The sequence below is a fragment of the Acanthaster planci genome, linkage group LG03, assembly GCF_054643075.1.
Source record: "Acanthaster planci isolate LZ-2023a linkage group LG03, COTS_SCS, whole genome shotgun sequence".
In the NCBI taxonomy this organism is placed as follows: Eukaryota; Metazoa; Echinodermata; class Asteroidea; order Valvatida; family Acanthasteridae; genus Acanthaster; species Acanthaster planci.
This window is the reverse complement of record NC_141779.1, coordinates 16,970,678-16,988,042: the sequence shown is the minus strand read 5'-3', so window position 1 is coordinate 16,988,042 and position 17,365 is coordinate 16,970,678. Positions and strand designations below refer to the sequence as shown.

The 17,365-nt window shown below is 41.9% G+C and overlaps 2 protein-coding genes across 3 annotated transcripts in view; one reads left to right on the top strand and one right to left on the bottom strand.

The window, feature by feature from the left end:
- cep290 (centrosomal protein 290) overlaps positions 1–2,733 on the bottom strand; it is a 43,189-nt gene extending 40,456 nt beyond the window's left edge. Inside the window, exons 1-2 of the mRNA XM_022256520.2 lie at positions 2,629–2,733; positions 1,555–1,688 (exon numbers count right to left, since the gene is read on the bottom strand). Coding sequence (XP_022112212.2) covers positions 1,555–1,647 — 93 coding nt within the window. The 5' untranslated portion in view covers positions 1,648–1,688; positions 2,629–2,733. The remainder of the gene's footprint in view (positions 1–1,554; positions 1,689–2,628) is intronic.
- A 6,073-nt stretch (positions 2,734–8,806) lies between these two features.
- LOC110989162 (gonad-stimulating substance-like) lies at positions 8,807–16,435 on the top strand. Of its 2 annotated transcripts, none has more exons than XM_022253328.2 (3): positions 8,807–8,968; positions 13,845–14,057; positions 14,911–16,435. In XM_022253328.2, exons 2-3 carry the CDS (start codon positions 13,850–13,852, stop codon positions 15,054–15,056), a joined length of 354 nt encoding a protein of 117 aa, XP_022109020.1. In that variant the 5' UTR covers positions 8,807–8,968; positions 13,845–13,849; the 3' UTR covers positions 15,057–16,435. The 2 variants fall into 2 exon arrangements, with proteins under 2 accessions (XP_022109020.1, XP_086991070.1); XM_087134944.1 differs by lacking the exon at positions 8,807–8,968 and adding an exon at positions 13,182–13,272.
- Positions 16,436–17,365: the final 930 nt, after the last annotated feature.

The window sequence follows — 17,365 nt, the reverse complement described above, 5'->3', positions numbered from 1 at the left end:
TAGGGCTTAGTAGGATGCACATTTCATGTCACGTGACTTATCAACTGATGATGTCATTATCCCATGAGGTCAATTTCCATCTATCACACACTCCCTTCAAAATATCTGCAAAGTTTCAACCCGCTGGCACATGTACTTTCAGAAATATAAAGCTTTAAATCATGCACCTTTAATATTACGTGACATTTCAACTAATGACATCATCATTCTATAACATCAATTTTTGTCTATCACACATTCCCTTCCAGATATATGAAAAGTTTCAACCTGCTGGCACATGTACTTCCAGAAATATAAAGTTTTAAATGATGCACCTTTAATATCACTTGACGTTTCAACTGATGATGTCATCATTTTGCCAGGTCCTGAGTATATGCCCTACGCACTGTGCGCCGTCTATGTTGCAGGCAGATACATGTATTGGGCATCCAGGCATACAGTAGCCAATGCACAGTATGCGAATGGGAGTTTCGAGTTGGCAGTTTACATTGTAAGGGGGTTTTTGTAGACGGTGCTTCATGTGTTTGAAGAAGTACATTGTACATGTACATGTATACCAGTTATGCACTTCATGCAGCTGACTCCAATGTTTTAGCTGTCATCTTGTGCACAATTCATGCTTATATCTCTTTCCGTTGATTTTTTACCAAATTTTGAAGACTAAAAGAAGTTTTTATTGTAACTTCCAGTCTGATGACGGCATCGGCCAAAAAACCTCACACACGAGTTGACTGGGTGAAGATGATCATCTACATCAATTTTCAGGCAATTCAGACAAAATTTGCCAATGACATCTATTCAAAATTCATTTTTCAGAATTTTTAACCTGTCGCTAAAGGGCGCTCGACAATTAGGTGACGTCATCAGAAGATGATTTGAAGAAAACTATACCCCAACAGACTAACACCGTTGCGGGAGGCCATGGTTGATTTTATAAGGATTTTTATAAATTTAACGGGATATTTAAATATTCACAATTTAATAATAAATCACTTGATGACATCATCATGACATAAATATTTCAATATTATCTTCGTTTTATAGTTAGTGCTTGCTGTAACTTTGACTACGATCAACGATTACTAAAGTACCAAAATAGTGCCTCGAAAACGTGTACAAAGTGAGTGGGCTAAATTAAATATTGAAAAATCAATAATAAATCACTTGATGATGTCATCATGACGTCACTCTTCGGCACACATCTATGCAATAATGACTATGCCAACTTTGAATGCTGTGCGACAAAGATTAATGGCAAAAGTGCTGCACAGAAAAAACGTGTGCAAAGTCTATGGGCTTTGGGCCCAAAAAGAACCCCCCCAACAAAAAATCCTGACGAACAGATAGGCTTTTCACTAAATTGCAAAAAAGCTAATAAATAACAAAAAAATGAATAAAAAGAAAAAATATTAAGAAAAACAAAAGCTGTTTCGGCCGATGACTGAAACTGCTAATTAAATGCCTTTTCACAGAACTTTTTATTGGCTGCATTATTGAAAATTTATTAAGATTGATATGCCTTCTGGGTACATACACCGTTTTCAGCCAACTCACCTTTGAAAGGGTACTGAGCAAATCATCAGCAGTGTCTTCTGTCAGCTCCTTGGCATCCAGCCCCATGATGTGATCCCAGTCGACGGGAGCCATGCTGACAGATGCGCTGAGATGTCTCCACCTGGCTTACAGTACTAGATTATAAATGAAAGTGTCAGAAAATCCAGGCCCGAGTATAAAGAGACTGGCCACTGCACCATAAAACATGCATCAAATTGGGAGAACCACTGCACTGGAACACCAAGTGGTTCTTCACTGCCATGCTGAGAAGCCTGTAGCATGATTGAGCCAATATACGGACAGTAGCCATTCACGCACAAACACACTCAATGCATGCATATTGTGTACGCATACATGTACATGTGTAGGCCTACAGTGTGATTGTCAATATGTTGAGGGTGGGGGGGGGTAAAAGCTTCAATTTTTTTCTGAAATATGATTTTGCACAATGGACCAAAGGCATTGTGGGAAGGAAGAAAGAAATCATTGAACCTTTTGCCCTTACAAAAATGCCTTTCTACCATTGTGCAAATTACTAATGCGATATCGCCTAGCATGCCTAGGCCTATTTCAACTTCAGACAATTGCCTTTTCTTTCTAATTCACAATGGAACTTGGAAGATGATTTTTCAAATAAGTGAAGTTAAATGGAGGGAAAAAAATGTTGCATCCTGACTCCACTTTTCTCATGAAAGGATTATATCATCTCAATAAAAAATAAAAGTCAGTCATTACAGAAATACTGGAAAGACACAAGTTCTAGACTGAGAAACATTTACCGATGTCGTTGGGAAATATTTAGAAAATTCTCTTCACTCCCCATAGACTTTGTACACAACTGCTGAAGCAGAGTCAGGATGCAACATTTTTCCAAATGGATATTTAATACAGGATATTTACTGGAGAGCACAAGGCTATCGCACAATCGTGTGTTCAGGTGTTGATCGACGATCGCGCAGTAGCAATTGTCCGGAATGTGGGACAATGTTTTTTCCCCTTCATTAAACCGGCACACACAATACCTCCATTTTAATGTATTTCATTAATACATCGAATGTTACCATGCTAACTTACATCGATTATTATCTGTTTCTTATGAATGCAGCTGGGTTGACAGAATTCATCTTTTATAGCTCCTTTAAGCGCAGAAAAATATGGCGCGTCCTTCGCAACTGTCAAAGGTCATCACAGGAAACGATCTACCAACAGAGGGCCTCCTGAATCCTGAGCTACAATCCAGGACAAATCTCGTTGGGGGGTGCAGTCCACTAATTCCAGCAATAATTTCCGCCAGGCTCATTAGCATTAAAAGTGCCCCCACAGTATCTTTCGAAAAAGGGGATTGTTTGGCCCCCAAAATGGTGAGATTGTGTAAATCTTTGCCAGGATCGAAACCCTGGTTCTTTGGGCTTCCATCTGAGGGCGGAAGAGATAAAAAATACGGTTGACAAATGTTCCCAAAGGACCGAGAAAGTAGAGGGTTGCCATTTGAAAAATGGCTGCGTGCTGACTTGGGAACTTCGACTTTTGGGGGGTTGGTTTTGTTTTGGGTGAATAATTAAAAATGTAATTGGTTAACCCCCCCGAAAATTGAAAAGAAACTGAAAGATTAATGACTGAATAATAATTAAATTTTTGTGTGAGACACCTCAGGGATGTTGGCTTGCATGTTATTGAGCTCTGAAGAATGGTGATTTTACACTGTTTTCAATGGGGCTTGAATTAGTGGACTGTACCCTGGGACATGCCTTCCTCCTCGCCCCGTGTCAATGTGATTTCTCATTGGATAGGGTTGGGCCGAATCTTGGTCCAATAAAATTGAAATTACCGCAACATTGAACAGGGCAGAGGAAGGATCTTTTCACCGCGCTTCCCACAAGGTGTCCCAACTATTTTGTCCAGGATTGTCTGAGTTACTTAGTGGAAAGTGGGTGTCATGAGTGTGGGTCTGTGTTACGCGCTAGGGCGGGGGTACGCCGCGTTGCTGTATTGGGCGCTGCTGTGTGAGGCTGTAAGCATGAGATGGTTATGGAATGAAATAAATAATGACTATTATAGGCAAGGTGTGGTAGTATGCCCTGTCAAGAGCATAATAACCCGCCCCCAAGAAAGTATATGTAAATACGTACTTCCAGCTATGGGTTATGATCATCACCCATCGGTACGGGATTTGTTTCAGTGGAGGGGTTCATAGTAAATTTGCGCGGATGGGATTGCTGTTCGCAGGTATCCGCAACAAGAGGCAAGTTGGCCATTCGAAATGGGATAAGTTGGGCGCGTCGTGAACGGTGCACCATACAATTTCAGCACATATCTCTTTCAAATGAAGTTTTTTGTTCGGTCTGAAGGGCTATATGGTCACATGAGGAGTACACAATTCTGTCTGACCTGTTTTGACTTCCTGGTTGGGTTTCAGATGAAACATTGTAAACATGAAAAAAAAAAAAGGATGTGACTGACTCTCCTGTTTTCAATTGAGGTGGTGTATTGTTGCGGATGTCATCGCGCTCGCGTGTATCATTTTTGAAGAGCTTGATGTACGCGTTCCCTGTCAGGGTTAGGCGAACTTTTTACAGACAATCCAGCACAAATCTCGTTGGAACATGCCTCCCCCCGCCCCCTGTCAATGTTGTTTCTCATTGGGTAAGTATGGCCAAATCTTGGTCCAATAAATGACCGCAACCCTGAATAGGGCAGAAGGGGGACCAGTCACCGCGCTTCCCACAAGGTGTTCCAGCTATTTTGTCCAGGATTGTAGCACCCATAGTGCATCCATAGACATAAAATGTGCTTGCACCACAGCAAGTAATTTCCCACAGATAGCAGTGACAAATCCCCATACTTCACAATTTAAAAAATAATAATAATTGGAACTCTCACAGGTGTTCAGGCTGTGCACAGAAAAACAATGTTCGACATGTACTTTTTCATTTTCCTTTCAATCTTTAGTGGGTTGACCAATGAATTTCGAGAAATTCTCACCCAAAGCAGACCATCCCTAAAATATATATTAATATATATAACATTTCACTGTCCGGAAAAGTAGCCATTTTGAAAATGCACCCCTCTGCAAAGCGGCGGCTAAAATAGTGCCACTTTCGGACCCGACTGCATCCAAATTGCTCAGAATTGGAAGCCCAGAGTCCGGCCCAGAGGTTCAGTCTCATATTTATTCGATTCCCCAGTTCCATGGCTCTCAGGATCCTCTAATATAGAATATTTTGAGCGTATAACTTATGAGCTCGGCGGACATATTTCTAGCCTATTTACATGGGTGCCTCCTCTTGTCGATCGAGCTCTTGGTTATGATCTGTGGTCAAATTGCATACATTCAGCTAACCATTATGAGAGACTCACGTCGACAAAACAGAAACTACCCAAAAAGAATCATCCATCTAACCTTTGAAGGAGTAACACAATCGAAATATTACGCACAACGAAACGCGAAAAGGTGCCACCTGGATAGGCATTGGATCCGTACAGCAAAGAATCAATCTCATGGCCGCGTTTTTGTGGCTGTTAGGTGTTGGTGAACCTACATTTTCCATCAGTTTGATATGAGGTTCTCGTCAACAACAGAGTTTCCGCTGATGAACGTCAGCAACGATACAAAAGTGGTCCAACTGTTTTCTCCAGACACATGCGTTTCCTACGGGACTTGTACTGTTTCAAAGGGTCCTATCGGACAAATGGGTGTCACTGGATGCCAGAAACAATGGGGGAGAGAGAAATGGGGATGGTGCTCGGATGATTCGGGTAAGAGACCAGGTGGGTTTGAGGTCATCAAAGGGCATGGAATCTTCGCACATTTTGGTCTGTCTTCACCTGTTGACTAAACACTCCATTTAACGAAACTATCTGATTCATTTGTTTCCTCCTTAGCTTCTCCTTTTTATATATTTACGACGATCAAAATGTATAGAGCAGGTGGTTATTTTGACACTTCATCAATTATACGGGAAATGGCCGGTGCGGCCGAAGCGCTCTTCTTCCATCTACGTTTTTGGTCGGTTTTTTTTTTTTTTTTGCTCCAATGTGTATATTTTCACGGAATCTATCAAGCGCTGCTGCATCAAACAAAGTGCGTGCATTGAGAGGAAGACCGGACGACGTGCAGGGTCTACCTGTTCATGAAAATAAAACTTTAAGGGCGGGATTAATATAATCAGCTGGTTTGCCTTTTTTCGCTTTCCCGTTGTCGTTTCACCGATAGTAGAAAGAATGTCGAACCGGAAAGTTGCGAAATGCTTTTGTAAGGTGTCGCTCGATAACTTAAGGGGTGATATGACGTGAAATGCAAGTTGTTAACCATCTCAAAGATCCTAAGAATTTTTGTGACGCAAACAAGACCCACACCCAGAGCTGAGAATTCGAGTAACGTCAATTTCGTATCTGGTTCTCTGAGAGCAGGGCGGGCGTGTTAAGTAATGTGTTTCATGAACTATTCACTAATAAATTTTGAGTTCACTTTGGGAGTGTTCAGTGTTCCAATCATGTACGCTTTTGCGTTAGGGTACAGAGCCTTGTTTTCATAAGCAGCTCTTTCTAAGGCAACGGCCTCGTGTTTGCGCTTTCTACGTCACTGGTATATTTTTCCCCAAGTGACGAGGAAATTTGGCGCTGGCTGCCATTACGAGATGTACTAAGTGTTAAAAATCTCACGCTATACCATCACAACATATCATAAACACTACACATGCTCTACTCAAATATGGAAATCTTCTGACACTATTACATCAGGGCATTTATAAATTCTGAGGTCTGACACCAATCAAGAGTGATATTTCCACAAATACCTGTAGGAAAAGTATAGGGGTAGAAAATGAACGGGGCGGATCCAGGACCTTTCCGGGGGGTGGTCAGGCCGAAGAATATATATATTTTTATGTGTCATTTTGTTGCGACAAGCGACAACGATGATGAAACATATATTTGTTTACAATTGATACACTTACTTTAGTTAAGTTTTTTTATTATTTCCCCATGTTTTACTTTTTAGTCTGAGAGCGGGGGGGCGGGGGTCACCCCCCCCCCTGAATCCGTGCCTGCTGAGTTCTCTCCACCTATAGTTTGGAAAGTCTTTTATGTGATTTTCATTCAAATGTTTACATTCAGGAGTTGTTTCTATGAACACTTCCCCACAATACCGACGCACATTTTACAAGACGGGTAGTGCTTCACATCAAAGGTTTTTGTAGCTTGCAAGCTATGAAGCCTCCCTTCAAAATGCTCAGGTTGCAACTGGGAAAACTCAGCGTACTGTACTAAAGACTGGTGTGATTTTCAACCAATGATGCCGTGACCTTTGAAAGTAAAATTAACGACGTTAAATTTGTGCCGGGTGTTGAGCAGTCTTTAAACCTAAAAGATTATATATGGCGTCTAGGGACTGCAGACACACAAGAGATATTATTACATCAATACCAGCTGTGCAGACATACACTGGTCTGTACATTTTGACTGAATTTATTTTATTTGGTTAAAATCTCAGCACAGGTTACTTACCTCTCGGGCTATAGCACACAGCGTGTCGTCATTTTCTCAGTACAAGTATAAAGGGTAACTGTGGAAAAAAATTTAAGGGGCATGGGGGTGCACCCAATTTTTGTCGAGGGCGCCCTTGAAAGCAAACTAGCAGTGACTTGTTCTCACGTTGTGTACATTTCAAGAATTCAAATGGGGTAGGGGATGGAGTGTGAGTACCGGGTGGCATGGATTTCCTGGGGGGCCGGCCCCCATGACAGCCCCCTTCCGGTAGTAAATGTACATGAGTTTCAATGACCTGTCAGTCTTTTGACTATTAAGTTTTAGTTCCATTGTCATTAGCTTGAAAATGACGTCACACTCATTACAAGGCAGGAGCATGTGCAATATCATGACATATGGTTCGACGGGGAGTGAGTATAACATAATTTATGTATTTTCCTTTTGTTTTTATTTTATTGTGGATGTTTTCTTTTGACTAGGGTTTCAGCAGGAGGGTTTATTTGTTCGTTTGTTCGTAAGTCGCTGTTTCCCCGTTTATTTGAACGGTTTAATGGGGGGGGTGTTTTGTTGGCCCATCCGGTTCGTATCATACAAACGCACGCACCACTGATAGCAAGCTTCCTTGGATGAGCTCTGAAGTTGCGCGTTTAATACCTTCCAGTTCCACTGGTTCCGCAGCTCTATTGCAGTGGGCGTGGTTTTAAACTGAAGTGACGTCACACTTATGAACTGGGTAGTGTCCGAATATCCTCACAAGGAAACAAGCCCATTTGTTGTAAAAGATGATTTCTGGCCTTATACTGTATAGTGAAATTACATAAAAGTCGCGAAAGGTTTCACTCAAATTTTTGAATCCCAACACAGATTAAAGGCCTTACCGTGAGGCAATGTTATTTGAATGTCGACTGATTCTTAACTTTTCTCAGTTTTTTCAGTCCATCTGCAGACAGAAAACAACTGACAAAAGATCAAACGATTGACATTTAAAATCTGACTGAATTCTTATCGACCAGAAAACATCCAAGCCCTGTATCAATATTCAGCTTGTAGAAAAAATTGTTAGAATATTTGCAACACTGATTTTATATTCATTTTAGTGAAGTAAATGGAAATTGTGACGATAAATAATCGCCTGATGGTACTTAAAATACTAAATCCCAGACAATCACACGATATTAACAAGACCCTTTCTTTTGTTCCAACTGCGCCCTTTTGTTTTTCCAGGAGGGGAATCCGAGGGATTTCTACAGCCACTACATTACCACCACCGGAAATACTTCATCTCTGTTTCCTTTTTTTTTGCCTCTACATTAAAATACGGGCGATTCCCAATAGTGCGCCTCCAAGAGTTTGCAACGCGTTGACCAATCACAGAGCACGAAATCTGTCGACCCTTTCCAAACACGGATTTCGCGCAATGTGATTGGTCAACGCGTTGCAAACTCTTGGAGGGGCACTATTGTATTTAATAACTTCGATGGACGCCCCTTCCCAAAAAGCACTAAAATAGTACGTAAATTATCGTCACCCGTATATGAGATCTTTCTCAACCAGCTGACACATTATCGTCTGAATTGCTGGCGTCACTTACGCTTGTTGCGTCCATCATTTTGACAGCTTGTGTCCTGTTTAGTTCTCGCCAAATCTGCCGTGGGCAGCGGTGCACAGCGCTAGCGACGTAGCCCCGATCGTGCTGGCAATACTGTCCGGGACCAGGTGGTGGGTTGCCTGTAGTGTGATTGTTCAAGGGTCGGAAGTCAGGCAGGTTTATAAAGAGAGAAGATTTCGCGACAGAGCCTCACAAGTCCGGTGGATCCTTGGTACGCGCCTAAAATACAGAGAGTTGGTATACGCAAGGGGTTTGACGCTCTTCACTAAACAAACAACTGTTTGACCGCTAGACTGTTCTCAGTATAACTGTCATCAGGTAAGTGAATTTTCATCTTTAATTTTTCGTACCACAGTTTGTTTACTGTTTAGAGAGTTTGCATAGCTGCCATCATGCAGGCTAGTGCTTTTATTCGACATGGTATGCACAAAGCAAGTTTCCCTGTGGAACAAAAGACTGTCCTATAAGACGGCTTCCGTGCAAAGCCTGTATAGGTTTTGACAGAGAAGCTACATAAGCGCGGCGTTGCCTCGCACTCACCCGCCCGGTTAGCATGACCCTTTTCAAGTGAATACCGGTATGGCGTAAATTTCTTAGTTGTAGTGTTGGTTAGTTAGTTAGTGTTGAGTTTCACACTTAAAAAAAAAAAAAAGCTGATTGCAAACTTCGGCAGTGTTCTGTGGCGGAAATAAATTGGTGTGTGCTAGCTCAATCGTTGGTCAATTCAAGTGGGAATGGCGAAAATGCATACGTGTTAGGAACGAATTTTTAGCCCTCTCAGTTTTGTCTTGACAGTTGATATCCGCTTCTCCGGTCGAAAATGTACATCTAGGTGAAATTTGCTCCTTTTTTCGATTCGTTTTAGGTCTAGAGATTAAATTTTGAAGACATGTAGCTGTAACAGTAAACTCTAAATCGTCCCATATTCAGTTAAAACATTTGTCTTGAATTTTGTAACATTCATGTGAAACTGTATTGAAAGGGAAGGTATACTGTCGTGTGTTATGAAGAAAAGGCTATGTATTGCTAAAATAGAAGAATAATTTTGACTCAAATTTATTCCATCTTAACGGAAAATGTCCCGTCAGTGTGCTAAGATATACTAATCGTCTTATAAGAAGCATATTTTCTTTGATTAGTGATTACACACTAATGCTAACAATGACTTCCACCAATGAATGCGGCGTTTGCCCGGAATAGCGAGCCTTTTTCCTCCTTGCGATATTTTAATTCTTCGGCGCTTGTTTGCTTGTAAAGACCGCCAGCATTTCGGAATGACAAAATGAGCCGGATAGCCGAGGAAAAGCTGAGAAGTTAAAATTGGTTAAACTTTGATATTTGTCAGGGGAATCAACGTTCAATATGGTCTCCGACGTAGTGCACGCGGCTAGAAACCACTACTCGGTTTAACCTATACAAGAAGCGAACGGAATTCGCCCCTCTCCCCGACAATTTCTCGTCCCAATGCATTTTTCTTTTCACTGGCCAAGCCTTAATGAGTTTTGAAAATATTTTGACACTGTTTTGTTAAATTCGTATATACCGTTCTTGCAAAAAGCCCCTTTCCCAAGTCAGGTCAGTCAAAAAGTCAACTTTTGCCATATACGCGCTCAGTGGACGCGAACCGACACGCGTGAGGGTCATGAACTTCAAATGACCACAATAATAACAACCCTGCGTTGGATTTAATTGAAAGTTCTCACATTTACTCACACCCATGTAGTTTTCAAAAGATCGAGCGTGTCTGGGACAGCCAAGTTCTGAAAGAGTACCCTCCCCTCCAGCCGCGATGGTCCAAAGAAAGCCGGGTTCTTTTGGGGTTAGTCGTCATCATAACTGTATCTTATACCGTCGCACGTCAAAGTGAAACCAACACGCAGTCAACCAATTTGTCCTTTCACACGAACCTGTTTTCATATACGGTATTTGCGCATTTTCTCAATCACACGTGCGCGCGCTCAAAATGGTTAGTTCAACTCGGGTCTATATCGCGTCGCTGAAACCCGGAACACTTGGACTCCACGTTCAGCATATTACAAGGCGAAGATGTCGCACTTTCATCGAAAACTCATTTTTCTGGAACTAACTGCTCATTACAAAAATCACACCATCGAAGGCATCGGGCCAGGAGCCCTCCATCTTGTAATAGAATAGTTCACACGTTGTAGAAGATGTTTCTTCCTCACACTTCGCGCGTTTGGAGAATTGTAAGTATAAGATTAACCGTCTCCTCCCTCCGGGATCAAAATGCACGACAATTCAACCTCGACATCATGCGCTTTCGAATTTAAAATTGGCGTACTGCAAAAAAATAAAGAAATTTTGTTATAAGTTAGGAGACCCTCTTATTTCGATCCAGTCGAACACGTTTTTCCATGAGGCAAAAAAAAGACACCGTGGGACAAGCACAAAGCGAAGAAACCGGATGCGGGAAAAAGACGGGGGAACGCCGGCCTGGGGAAGAGTAAGAAGACAAGATCATTAAGGGTTGGAAACTGGCCTTTTACTAATATTGAAGATTTATTTCATTCGTCGTTAAATATGTTTACCGCGCCCTTTCTTCCTCTACGACTGTCAATATTGTTTCTTCGGCGTGCCATATCCTGATAACGCAGCTGGCAACTTCCGGTTGCGTTGTCGCCGCCTTTGATCACTCCTACGTTTGCCGCGAAACCTGTGACTTGACGGGAAGTGAACTCGTACCATCGTATCAATCTATGAAGGGTAGGACAGATGCCGGTGGTCACCGAGACTGTAGCGTGGTAAAAAAGAACAATAATGAAATTAAAGCAGATCGTTTGAAAGTCTACCTCATAATTCTACATGCCTCTGTTTGACAAGTAGTCATCTGGGTATAACTTTCAACAGGAATTACATATGCTAACGACCTGTTTATGGATCATATATCATAATGCGAACTGAAGACTTGTTTTCGACAGTATGTCTCTGTAAGGCAAATCCCTCATCAGTTTTAAGTTCGGCAGTGTCTGTTACATAACATAATAAGGAAAGTCCATTGCCACTTCGCAAGCTGGACTGGATCGTCCCATACCGGTAATCTGGAAAATACTCGAACACAGTTCTTGTGATTTGGACGCACGCATGGGATCACAGGGCGTGCCACGCAAGGCAGTCCACCAATGATGTCACAACACTCTGGTGGTTATGCAGATTGAGGTGGTAATGACATTAGCAAACGATGACGTCACACTCTAAGGTGTAGTGGGAGGAGAAGCGGTATTACTCTTCCGCGTGTTTACACCATGAAATGCGCTTCGGTGAACAAATTTTTTTTGCATAAGGAGTGCATAATATACGCAAAAGCATGGCAGAATTTAAGAGTGGAAAAAAGGTTTGCCAGAGGAACGACTGATCGTCTGACTCAAACCGGCCAGCCAACCAAACCCAGCGAGCTGGATCGCCAAGTGGTAAGACGCCTGCCCTATAAGCCTGAGCAGGATGTCGAGGATTCGAGTCTCACCAGAGTACCTTTTTTTCACAATCCCTCAGATAAGACCACACAGCATGCCGGTATTATCCGCGAAGGGCAATACTCAATGCAAAATTTCAGAGTCAGACAATTGTTTTGCGAGCAAAACCTCTCGCTCGGGACTCGGACAGGAAAAAGCTTCCAGTTCATTTTTTCCCACTTGTAGCGATATTATCTACGTGAAAAGCAAGGGACATTAGATACTTCATCTGATTAGATTTGTATTTTTTCCCACAACATTAGAGACCCTAAAGCCAACTTACGCCTGTTACAAATTAAGCATCATGTTGAAGATGGTGATAATAATGACTAGAACCAGGGCCGTTTTCCAATACTCAACTTCGGCTCCGTCTCAGGCTTCAACTGTCTTTTTACTAGCTGACTCTGAAGCTATAAGTGCAGTAATCAGTCTAATAATGCCACAGAACACATCAAATAAGATGCACGAAAGCCAAAAATTACAGTAATCCAATCATTTAGACGCTTCAGGCCCACAATCGGGGATTGGTTTCGGGGACGAAGCCTGAGACGGAGACAAAGTCGAGTATTGGAAAACGGCCTATGAGACATGAAGAAATGAAAGTCGACTTGAAAACATCATGTTAACCTATTATGGAAGCGTTAAGTACCCTTTCCCAATACAGTGCAAAACCACAAATTATGAAGGAGGTAACGCACATAAAACTCTTTGCTTAAAACGTCACAGAGGAAGTGCAGAATGTTATGACTACCCACATACACTGTCACGTGTCAGTGATATTTTTTTTCACATCGAGCGAAACCTACAGTGAGCGATGTCTCATAAATGATACTAATTACTCAATCTAACTGTTACTTTCATTTGTCCCCTTTCGGAGTATACACGTCGTTAAGTCACAACTGTCCCTATCACACTTACATCAGAAACCTTAGTTTCTTGACGATATATGTAACCTTGGAATCAAAGAAAGCAATTTCCAGAAATTTCCGGTTCAGCAGCGTATCGACCGCCTGCATGCGTCAGTTGCTCTGTGAGCTAGAGCTGGCGATCAGATGTTGCTCAAGCGCGGGTGGTAAGGAGAATCATCCGAGTAGACAACAAAGTAGTGTTGGTTGGTATGCCTAGCATCATTGCAACACCTGTACGCTCTGGGTTTGTGGTTGTTTTATTCTCTTTTTGTGGGAATGACTTATTCATTTTATTATGAGAGGTGCCAACACTGTTTTGTTGACTATAATTGCTATTTATCAGACACCTCGGTCGCCGTGCATTCAATGCATTACACGTGTGATCAAACTAACGTCAGAGGTAAAGTCGCGCGAAATAAGCTGTCAACAATATTAAAGTTTGACGTTTTATGAAAACGTTGTCGTTGGATAACTTTGCTCTATTTCTCGTGATAGAGAACTCACATCCCTGAAGTTAGGTACACTTTGAATCACGATGTGCTGTACGTAAATTATAATTATTTACTTTTGCAAACGCTAGTACTTGAGAGTGAAACTGTAAATTGTCTTATCCGGTTTTACGGTTTTGGATGCCATTTAAAATTAAAATGTATATTTTTTTGTAATTGTAAATTTAAAATACTACTACTAATAATACTTACCTATAGTTGGCTTGTTACAACCATTTTCTAGTATAAAATTCTTGGTGCATGCGCCTCTGGTTACATCAAATTTCCTGACAAAATATTCACTACCTAACGATGCTTCCCCTAATAGGCACCATGGCCAACAACCTCCGTCGTCGTTTCCAAGCAACATGCCTGGTTCTCCTCATATTACAAGCAACCATCAACACGGGAGCCGTCGGTGAAAAGTTCTGCGACAACGACTTCCACTTGGCCGTCTATCAGACCTGTTCAACCCACAAGCGGGGTGATGGTGAGCCGGTGCTTAGCCTGAAAGACGTATTGACAGGGAGCCGCTTGCGAGGTGAGTGATGTTATGCAATGGCTGATTTCGCTTTAATAGAGAGACTGCTAAGGATTGTAATTTGAATTTTTCCATGATGGAAAAGTTGTTAATTGCCTTGGGAGGGGGGATCTGCGTTAGCACAACCTTTAAGTAGGGGAATTGTAACGAAGTCTTAAAAAGTTTTAAATTGCCAGTTTAAATCTCTCGAACCTTTACTGAACTTCGCTGGAAATTTCTCAGTGTAAAGCTGGCTCATTTCTCCAGCTGCAAATCAACCGTCACAAGGGTCATGCCCCCTCCCCCTCTTGATACGCTTGAACGCGGAAAATACAAACCAAGAACTTTGTTTTCCTCAAAGCTACAAGTGCATTCATCGAATGCCTCTCAAGGGAACGAGGTACTAAGGCTGGTCCCCCAACGCCGCATTTTGTACCCTTTTTAAAAGCTTCTGGATCTACCTGTTGTCACGATTGAGATTTATTGGTCCATTTTTTGAAAAGAAAGTTGTTGATTAGTTTTCATATAGTCAGAGAAGTTTACAAATTAATTGTACAGTAAAGTGATCGGAAAGTATCAATAATGAAGTGATCTTTCAACTGTCTGTGAAGTGCACTCTTGTTCAGGCTGTTGCCACTCGCAAAGTGCCTTCCCGCTCAACGTTTCAGTGTTACAGCACAGTAAAATTCTACTGGCGAGAAAGGCTCGAGACCAGTCATGATATCGAGACCAAAGGAGACCGAGACCAAGACCGAGACCGGCAGAGACCGGTCTCGAGACCTACATCACTGTTGGTGACTCCAGAGACTGAACCCCAACAAGAACACATCTGGTCATTGTTATATCATTGTATTTCGAACTTTCACCGATGCAGGTAATATCAAACGGAGCTTCGGATCTACATTGGAGGACGAAGCCTTTTTCGCGAGCAGACTGGTGAAGAGGTCTGAATACGACGGCATTGCCTCTTATTGTTGCATACACGGATGTACACCGAGCGAGTTGGCTGTCGTCTGCTAAACCCACGTGGACAAATGGACACCTATCAAAGTTCACAAAATCCGGCAAGGGCAGGACTTTCTGTCATAATTATCCAGAGGAATAATTGGAAAATTGTTTCTGGCTGCTAACAAACTGGAACCATAAAAACTCCAATACGTGTACTCAAGTTACTCTTTAATGTGCTTCTTTGGCACTTTGCACCGTCGCGCCTAAATTTATCATTTTTTTTAAGACAGACAAAAGGCTACATATAGTGGCAATGACGTAAGCACCGAGTGGCACCTTGACGGCCTACGCGACTCCTTGCAATTTGACCGGATGAAATTGTAAAAATGCCATGCCTTTGAATAACAAAGCCAGTGTCGAGACGATATATTAAGCAAGCTTAGATGTTTATTTGTAGTTAAGGGCATCCGTAGTTTATTCTATAATTCTTCTTTTTTACTTAGAGAGGGAGGGTCAGTGAGGGGGGAAAGTGGATCATTGGTAACAAAATATTGTGCTTTCTATATAATAATTCAATTTTTTCCCGGCAAGAAATTTCAGACAGGATCGATGGAAAGGTTTCCCTCGATAAGAGCAAAAAAGGGTCGGTCGGAAATGGGAACCATGGAATTAACTATACAGACCCCTTAATGGCGAGCATGGTCCGTTTCTTAGTTCGTAAGGCAGTGGGTACATTATCTCCGTTGAGCAGGTCTACTTTGACTTCTCTCGAAAGCTTTCAGCAACAACGGTCAAGAACTTTGGTTATCTTCGATTCTACAACACAAAGAGTGCATAAGTTTGACCTAGACGACTACAATCACTGGTGAGGAGATATTGGAATGAAACATGCCGAAATGGTGTGAGGCATGTATAAACTTATCTTTTGTGTGTACTGCACTTCATAGCACTTTAAGTAGCGGGTAGTTCAAACACGTAAGCCACGAGCTAAGTTCAGCGCGTATTAAAAGCCATGTAATAGTCTCAATTTTCCTTGATATCTTTATGACAGGAAAGGTAACTGGACCGCAGTTCGGGTCGTTTTTCGCACAATATTTACTTTTTGACTGCATTTGTTCATTCAAACTTTGTCAATTTCTGAACGCAGCAAACCGTGACGAGTAAAATGGGGCCATTTTCTTAGCTTTCAAACAAAGTAAATGATGGTAGAGAACACAAAATCATATTACTTACGATAAGTTATAATATGATGTTAAAGCGCTGACTCATTTTCAATGCTAGTCTGGTCTACTGCTTTTTATTACGCGTCCAATAATGCTATGCTTGTTTGATTTTAAAGTTTGTACCGTAGCGTTGGAGAGTGCCAAACTGATCGAAGTATTTTAATGGTGGTATTTTTCTGCATCTTTTTTTTTCTTGAAGTAACTAATAACAACATTGTTTTAAACTTACTGCTGATCACCCCAAGACTGGTACACTTTGTGGAATGTTCATTTTTCAAAATTTTATCGTCTACCTTAAAGAATGTTTGTACATAGAGTATAGCGCGGCGCACGGTATCTGCATGCAAACTGGAGCTAACAGCCAGAGCCTAGAACGATAGAGGGCGTCATTTTTAGTTGATCATCTCAGGTTTGTCTTATCCTTTGAAGCCGTTATAGCGAGATACGTAGGCTAGATTCGCTGCGGCGAACAGGTCCTTTAAGTTAGGAAGCTGTTCGCAAGCGGGTTCACCCATTTCCAGTATAGAAGATTCACTGTTTGCAGCTAAAGCAATGCAACAGTTGGACGCAACTGTTCACAGTACCGTTCTTTCATGTCACACACGTTAGATTTTACAGGAGCAAAATCAACACAATATGCCGAGCTACAAGGTTGGCTCTGAGCTGAAATTGTCAGAAGAAACGCGTCCCATGTTTTTCAAAATCCGAGGGTAAATCACTGGCTACGGTCTGCACGGTTATTACGTTTTTTTAGATTCTCACCAAGACAAATTTTCGAATTAATGTGTCGACTGCTGGGGACCGTAGTTAGCTGATCATTATTATTTAGTGTGAGCTCAACACCCTGTTGGTCAAAGAGTCATGTAACGCGCGCGTATACCACCTTGCTGTCCACGAGCGTTCTGCCATCGCTGAAATAGCTTCTCATTCTGGTCGCCGAATACATTGTTAGGCAAGAGGGTGGTTGTCTGCCCAAGGACGTCTCATATGGGTATAGTCCACTAATTTAAGCCCCGTCGAAAATAGTTTAAAATTCAGGGCCAAATAACTCGGGCACTTGGGACCATTTTTCAACCGCATGTTTAGCCATTCTGCTCTCAGTCTCAGATGAAAGCCCAAACACCCAGGGACCTGATCCTGGTAAAGGATTTACACAAT